This window comes from Pundamilia nyererei, unplaced genomic scaffold, assembly GCF_000239375.1.
Source record: "Pundamilia nyererei isolate P.nyererei 1_Seehausen unplaced genomic scaffold, PunNye1.0 scaffold00129, whole genome shotgun sequence".
NCBI classification, from domain to species: domain Eukaryota; kingdom Metazoa; phylum Chordata; class Actinopteri; order Cichliformes; family Cichlidae; genus Pundamilia; species Pundamilia nyererei.
This window is the reverse complement of record NW_005187530.1, coordinates 197,387-205,659: the sequence shown is the minus strand read 5'-3', so window position 1 is coordinate 205,659 and position 8,273 is coordinate 197,387. Positions and strand designations below refer to the sequence as shown.

Genomic DNA, 8,273 nt, shown 5'->3' with positions numbered 1-8,273 from the left:
TAGTGGTGATTTTGTGAATTACATAGATATGTAAGATTCAGATCAAAGAGGTTTTGGTAAATTACAACTATAAATAGGCAGCTAATTGGCCTAAAAATATTGTCTTTTTTTTTCTTTAAGCCAGCCATTTTTCAGTGTTTAGCAGACCAATGTGAAGGCATTACTTTTTAGATTTCATAAAACAAAATTCATGTGATTTGCCTGCTTTTGATTTGCATTTAAACACGTGACCTGTGGAGTACATCAGTGCTGCCAACTGTCGATCTGTTGATGATATTTTTTTCTTTCCTGTTATGAATGTAGTCTTTTACATCATTGGCCACTTCATTAGGTATAGCTGCTACACCAGGTTCAAGTGCTAGTTGATGTTGTATCTAATAAACCAATGACATGGCAGAAGCTCAGTGCCTCAGTGCAGTCAGAAGGGGAGGTTTATAACACTTTGAGTTAGTGATAAAAGTAAAATATAATAAAATAAAACAAAAGTTTGTACGCCTTATGTATGAAAACAGACCCATTCATCGACAGTGTGCCTTATGGTCCGAAAAATACAGTAAATTTATGAATAGATATAATTTATCTCAGGGCTGCAGACAGCTTGTTCCAAAGAACAGGACCACAATAACTAGGAACAGTTAAAAGATCTGCACGTGATTAACTGAGGGGTCTAACTCGGTTGTAAACGGTGAGCAACTCAGCAAAGTATTGTTTGGCCAAACCATTGAGAGGTTTTTTAGCTAGTAAAAATAATTTAAACTTTGAATATGGCATCTGTTGCTGGTGCCAGATGTGCTTTTCTGAGTCTGAGTATTGGTCTGAGTATTTTAGAAACTGCTGGGATTTTCCTGAACAACCATCTCTATGCTTTACAGAGTTATTGGCAGTTTCCTGCAAAAAAAATGGCCAGACTGCTTTGAACTGACAGCAATTTATTTAACCAATCATTATAACAGAATACAGAAGAGCATCTCTGAATGTGCAACATGTACAACATTGAAGCATATGGGCAACAGCAGCAGAAAACCCACATCAGGAGACACTTCAGTCAGTTGAGTCAAACAGTCAGTGGAGAAGTGAAGTTTGGAAAAACATCGCCTGGTCTGATGAGTTTAGATATCTGCTGTCACATTATGGAGGATGGGGTCATAATTTCGATCAAACAACATGAAAGCCTGGATCCATTGTGCCTTGTACCAGTGGTTTAGGTGGTGGTGATGTAATGTTGAGGCCTTGGATTGGAAGAAAGCTGGTATTAAGGCGCCCAAGTTGAGTGTCGTTTAAACAAACAGAGTATTGCTGCTCAGGATTGTCCATTCCTTTATGATCACATCCTCTGATGGCCACTTTCAGTAGAATAATGCACCAGAACTCATTCAATGATGTTTCTTGAACATGATATTAACTTTAAGGTATGCAAATGTACTCCACAGCTACCAGATCTCAAACTAATAGAGTACCTGTGGGATGTGCTGCAACAGTAGGTGGCATAATCAAAAATCCACTGATACATATGATATTCTGTGTCCACCTCATTCATTTTACATTATTTTGCCTCTCAAAATTTGCCTAAGATGCAAATTAGCCTGAATGTTTAATTTTCTTGCCTTAGTCCTGTTAAGGACTGGTGGCTGGTCCAGGGTTCTTACTGCCTGCAACCCTTGGCTAAATAGTTCAGAGGATGAATAAAATGTATGTATAGAGCTCAGTGTAGGGATGAATTACAAAAAGAAGAAGCAATTTTCTGGATAAAACAACATGCAAATTTGCAATTTTTTTAGACAGTAATTAAACAAATGTTTTATTTGGTATTGTTCAACAGTTTCTCCACTTCAGTAACATATACAAAGCACATTGTAGATTTATTTAAACAACACAGTAGTCTATCCCCCAAAATGCCCAGGTCCTTTTATAGAATTAAGGCACATTTTAAAGGCGACAGTACCATAACTTCTTATAAAGCAAAATCAATAAAGTACATGTTGAACATCATCATCTGACATGATGTTCAAACTTCAAGTAAAATAGCTTTGACCTTTTGAACCGACAAGGTTTTGTATATTATATTGATATATTCAGTGGCAGAACACTATTTAGTTTGGTCTTTTTGTAGTCTGAGACACTATTGATGGATATAGTGCTTAACAAATTTATTAGATCACCATCCAATGTAAGGTTTGTGCCACAGCAGCTCTATATTAATAATACTGGTAATTACCAAAATCATTATTTTATGTTTCTTTAATGAATTAAAGAGACTGCATCAATTTTTGCAAGTAGACTTTTCAAATTTTGTGTTTCACAAAAAATAAATAAATAAATAAAAATACAGCTTGTCTTTCAATTATTTTTCAAAATTAAGATGACAATTTATACTCATTTACTTGTATTACTGAACAGAAAAGTTTGTTTTAGTGGTTGAATGTTGTGCTTGATTCTGACTTCTCAGATAAGGTCCAGTTTGTCCGTTCAGATTTGGGTATAAAAGTGTGAATTCAAACTTTGTGAAATTATTTGTGTTTTCTTGTTTTTATGAGAGGTGGTCCAAATAATTTGCTAAGCACTGGGTGTATGTGTACTTCATACATCATTAACTACTGATAAAGTATATGAAATTTACAAACAGAACTTAGGTAAAAAAAACACGGAGTGATACTGTGGTGGATTTTCATCTATAACTTGCCAGCTCTCTTACAACAAGTTGGAATAAGTGCAGTTCTACTAAAACAAGTGCAATTAATGCTAGAGTTCTGTACAGCAGAGTTGAACTTAGACACATTTTACATCTATGTTGGACACTTAGTGTTGCAAGCATCACCCGATTTAAAAAACTGATAGAAACCAACAAGTGGAAACATGGTTAGAGCACCAAGCATTGAACCCAGCTGCACTACAGCTCCACACCACACGAGGGCACTGTGGCCTTCATCCCTCAGGATCACCCCAATGATGACTTTGACATAAGATAGGGTGAGGACAAAGAGTATCCAGGCCAGCACCTGCAACAGAGAACTTGTTAGAATTGTGCATTGAATGACTTACTCTTACTGCTACTACTCTTACTGCTGTAAGTAATAAGTAGGAGCTCAGAATATCCTGGTTGGAGCTTGGTTAGCTTAGTAGCATTCAGTGCGTAGCCGCTTGGTTTCTTATTCAGTTTGGTGACTGAAAAAGTATTTTAGCAGTTAACACCATTTTAGTATTAAGTACTTTTGCTCCGAAAAAGTGTATTAGGAAAGGCACATCTGACAGCAAAGTGGAGGCATAGTTGCCTGTGCAAGTGCACAAAAACAATGTACTCTTTTTGAATGTTTGACTCATTGACTCATTCAATGGACTTTCACAGCTCTTCCATGACAGCATCAAGTAGATGAGACTAAGCTGACTTAACATTATATTGTAAAACCTGTCAGTCACACTACACACCTTAATCACAGGAAATCTTATAAATGCTAAGTGAGTATTGCAAATGGGTGGTGGCTTCATGCTTTTATAAGATGCAAGATAGAGCATGAAGTCTGAAATTTTATTCTGTGTACACAGTAAGTACATGCAAGAAAATAAAGAGTCTTACTATGACTACAGTTCCAGAGGTACTGTGGACCAGCAAAGGACAGGGACTTAGAACAGCCATGCCCATAATGTAGGCTCCAAATCCAGTCCCAAAAATGGTCAAAACTCCCATGAAGACAAGAGACCTGGACAGAAAAGATGTACAAGCTATTGGTGACTTAGAACTTATTTCTTGGATCTATGGTCTTGATTAGTATTTTATAATTATTGTAGTTTTTCTATAGCTCACCTTATTGGTATGAACATGGCGATGAAGCAAGCCACAGGGTTAGCAACAGCTCCCATGGTGGCAGCTAGATGGTAAGCCTTGTTCCCGTAAGGCATGCATGAGTAGGACTGCACTGAAGGCAGCACTGCATTGGTCAGAGCATTGACCCAAGCCAACACTACAAAGATAAAGACCACCTCAAAGATACTATATGTCCCCCTCCCGAAAGAACTCCTAGGTTCCCTCTTGCCAGCCTCCGAGGGGCTGATCATGGGCTTTTGCTCTGGTGTCTGGGCATTCAGAGATAGGCCTTGTTCTTTCTTCTCACGATCAAGTTCCCCACTGAAGTACCGTTCGCTTTTTCTCTCACGAGCCACAGCTGGGTGGTGATTGAGTAGGAGGAAAGCGACCAGACACACGACCATCATTACACTAAGGAATATGAAGAAGACCTGTGCAGAGAATTTAGCAGGCTGGTAGATGGCCTGTAGCATTCCATTGTCAGTTATGTTGGAATTATTAGATAAAGTGGCATTTTCACAGTGAACTACACCAACGCCTTGAATAAGTGCCACCACTGCAGGCACGAGACCACTGAGGCCCTCACCTGCAAAATACGTTGTGAGATATTGTGGACGCAGCCGCATCATGAAAGGAAGAAAGGTAACAGATGAGGTGCAGTCCACCACAGATAGCAGGAAACTCAATGTCAGCAGTGGAACACTATGCACAGAGTTTCCGAAGGTCACTGTATGCTTCCAAAGGAAAGCCAGAAGGAATGTAGCAACGATGCCCAATCCTACAATGCCGTAGATGACCGGCCGCTCATCGAGCACCCCTGGGCGGAAGCGGTGCATCAGCGTGATGAAGAGAGGGCCTATGTTGGCCATTTGGATGAGGACTGTGAGGTAGGAGGGCAGCAACCAGTGCTCTGGGATATCATTTACGATCAAGGGGAGCTCCACCCACATCCCATTGATGGCCACCCAGGAGCCCATTCCAAACAGACACGCCAGCACGTGAGTCAGCAGCGACATGATGCAAGCAGAAGTGAGCAAATGATGACCTACAGAATCTGAAACATAGAGACACAGCATAAGCGCGACTGATTAGTGGCATTTAAAAGAACAGTCATTAAACCTTCAGGCAAAGAAATGTTTATGTGTATTTTGCATGCATTTGATGGATTATTGCTTTATTGCATTTATGTACAAATGAGCTTCAATGAAGTGAGTTGTAGAGTGTATCTTTTTTAACTGCAATTAGTTTAAGAGGCTTCATCGGTAGAGGTTGATTACAGTGGAGCTTTGAGCAAAGGTTGTCACTGATGTTCAGCATGTATGATGTTAGTCATGTTCATCGTGATTTAGGGTAACATTTACTTTTGAACAGTTTCTAAAGTTATCTTGTAGGGAACATGAATTTGTGCACTATATTTCATACCAATATATCAATTCCTGAGCCAAATAGTATATGAAAAGAAATAATACTCCATGGAAGTCTTTTTCTGATAGATTTCGAAACAACAAGTAAAAAAAAATTCTCTCTGAAACAAAGCCTTCAGATAAGGTGGCATAACTAAACAACAGCAAAAGGACAATGAGCTTTTTCGTCATCTTTATTTCATTGTTTCGACACAAAAGTTAATAGATGAGTTCTTCTATGGAAACAGCACATAGAACATTGGTGTCATAAGTTAATACTGTCCCCTTAAGCAGAAATAACCTTGAGAATCTTGTGAATTATTTTCAACCAGCCTCTGATATCCTCTAGGTCTCTGATATCCAACCAGGTTGATAAAGATTTATATTTCTCTTTATTGCTTCAGTAGCAATGCGTTCAAGAGTTTTTGTGCATGGACTTCCCATTTCAAATCCAAAAGATTTCAAATTGATTTAAAAATGTTTTTTTTTTCCTGGCAAGGCCTTAATACTCTGCAATTTTGCTGTAATAAGGGTCACATGTTAGAAGAATCTTTTATGACATCTTGGTCAAACTGTCTGCTTGTAAGCAAAAAAATTGGAAGGGCTGTGGGCAAAGAGAATACCAAAGAGAACACTTCTCTATCTCCCTGACAGCTATGTTCTCATGTTATCTGACAATCTTGGATCCACTTCATCGTCAGTTCGCCCAACTGTAAGAAATCTGGGTGTAACTTCATCGGACATTCAGTTATGATTAGCAGGTTGGTTGTCTTGTACAAACTTGTTTTTATCATCTGCAGAACATTGCCCATCTTAAATATCTGAAATGGAATTGAATTTACATGCCTGTATTTAATCACGCCTCGATTATTGTGATTCGTTAGTCCTTTGACTTTTGAGAGTTTTTCATGATCAGATGCCTCTCTGTGTTAGTGAACGACTATACCCATACATAACTACCAGGTCTCTGAGTTCAGCTGTTCAATGGTTGTTGTTGGTATCCAGGTCTAAGTTCAAGACAAAAGGAAACTGTTTGTGGTTCCCAAGTTATAGAGCTTGGTTCCTTTGGACTAAAGGGACCAGAGTTATTATGGTGTTGAGATGTGTTGCAAATGTGGCAAAAAGAAAAAAAAAGTACAAACATAAAGCAGTGACAAAATTGCATGCAAGAAGTGGAAGCTGATATTTCTGCAACTCATCCTGTTGCATTTGGTTTGATATTGAAATGAGCTGACAATTCCTTTGTTTAAGAAATGCGCCTCTTTTCTAAATCATCTGTAAAACTAAACACACCTATAAGCACTATTTGGGATTGCGCTTACACCCTGTTTTTGCCCATTTAGTAAATCTGGCCCAAGATCTTTGTACATGGATGATACCCTTAAAACGTTTGAGACGCACTGTGTAGGCTTGGTCTTATTTATCTTTATATATTACTAACATTTTAGTCATTGTATCTTATTTTATATTGTAAAGTGTCTTGTGATCTTTGTTCTTGAACAGCACTATATAAATAAACTTTACTTACTCTACTTCTACTTGGCAAGCCCATGGAGGTTCTAATCACTAACCCCTAATCTGGAATCCCTGTTTTTTGGGGATTTCAATATGCCGTCATATACTGTGTTACTATCCTGTTCACCCACTTAAATGAAATCATGCATCATTACAGCTTAATTTGCCATTTGATTACACTTTTTTAAAGTCACTGTTTCAAGTAGGAGCCATTGACCTTCACAGCATTTGTCTTTCTAAGCTTCTTCCATCCTTCTCACATGTGCAGTCTAGAAATGGATGCCTGACCTTTCGCACACTGACACGGTGCTCCCATAAAAACACCATGTGGTTCTGACATAAACATATTTATCAAAAAGAAATCATTGTTAAGTAACTTTAAAAATAATGTAAGTCTTGATAATGACTATGAACAATTAGTGCCAATCAATTAAAGATATAAGCATGTTTTACGTTTAGGGTTGGCTATATAACAAAAACGCAATATATTGTGTCAAACTTCTAAAATACACAAGATCATGTGAATCAGGAACGAGTAAGAATCTCTGGCTGTTACGTCAGGTTACCTTGATATAACTTCCTGGTCTTCCTAATCTTGATCTGCAATCTAAACTTAATTATCTGGTGCCTTTTGTAACCATTTTTATATACATTTTTTCATTTCTGTTACCTTTTAATGATGGAGGGAAGCAGATGGACTACAGCACAGAACAGATGGACTGAAAGACTTGAGGCTTTAGGATCTAAGATAACCAGGCAATTCAATCACCCTTACTTCCGTCATACATCATTTCTATGCTGCTGTAAGTACACAAAATCAATCATCCTACCTGTTTCAGAACAAGGAACAAGAAACCACTCTCCCCTGGCTTCTCTCCTTCCAAAAACCTTCACTCTTGGCTGATTCGACCTTTTTTTTTGTTACATCTGCCGCAAATGTGTGTGTTTTTATGCCCTCCCCTTTTCTAACCTCTCTACACACACATACAGGCTTGCATTCTGCTTCCGTTTTCCTCTGCACTTGCCAGGGGAGGGACTGCACAGGCGCACATGTCCTCTACCACCATGAGTGAGGTCGGTTTCAAAACCAGGCAGCCATGTGCTCGCTCTGTGTTTCAGGGAGCTTAGGAAAAGAGAGCCGGTGGAGGGGGAGGTGTCAATAAGAACTCCTCCCTTTCCTGTTTCCTCCTCCAACCAGCTTGGGACTTTATGGTCTCCCCTCCTTTAAACACACAGGCAGCAGAGTGAGTAGGAAGGTTACGGCTGCCTTTGGATTCACAGTCAGTAGAGTTATAGTTTGTAGTATACAGTTAACTCCATGCAGCTGGGGCTTCATTCTTCTGCTCTCTAATTTCTAATGCTTTCACTGTATGACTATGGATTATGGATGACTGTTTCACAGTCATAGATGGTGTAGATGCAGTGATTCATCTAAGCAGACCAGTTTGTCAAGTTCAGCATGACATGGCACTTTAGCAGCCAAAACCTTCACTCTTGGCATATATAATTTGAATATATGGAAAGACTGCTAAAATAGGAACGGGCCAAATGAAGTA

The 8,273-nt window shown here is 38.8% G+C and overlaps 1 protein-coding gene across 1 annotated transcript; it reads right to left on the bottom strand.

The window, feature by feature from the left end:
* Window positions 1-1,769: 1,769 nt before the first annotated feature.
* slc52a3-2b (solute carrier family 52 member 3-2b) lies at window positions 1,770-7,678 on the bottom strand. Its single transcript, XM_005743222.2, has 4 exons — window positions 7,548-7,678; window positions 3,800-4,853; window positions 3,572-3,695; window positions 1,770-2,996 (listed from the first exon to the last, which is right to left on the bottom strand). The coding sequence occupies exons 2-4, from the start codon at window positions 4,813-4,815 to the stop codon at window positions 2,784-2,786; spliced, it is 1,353 nt and encodes a 450-aa protein (XP_005743279.1). The 5' UTR covers window positions 4,816-4,853; window positions 7,548-7,678; the 3' UTR covers window positions 1,770-2,783.
* Between the last annotated feature and the right edge of the window lie 595 nt (window positions 7,679-8,273).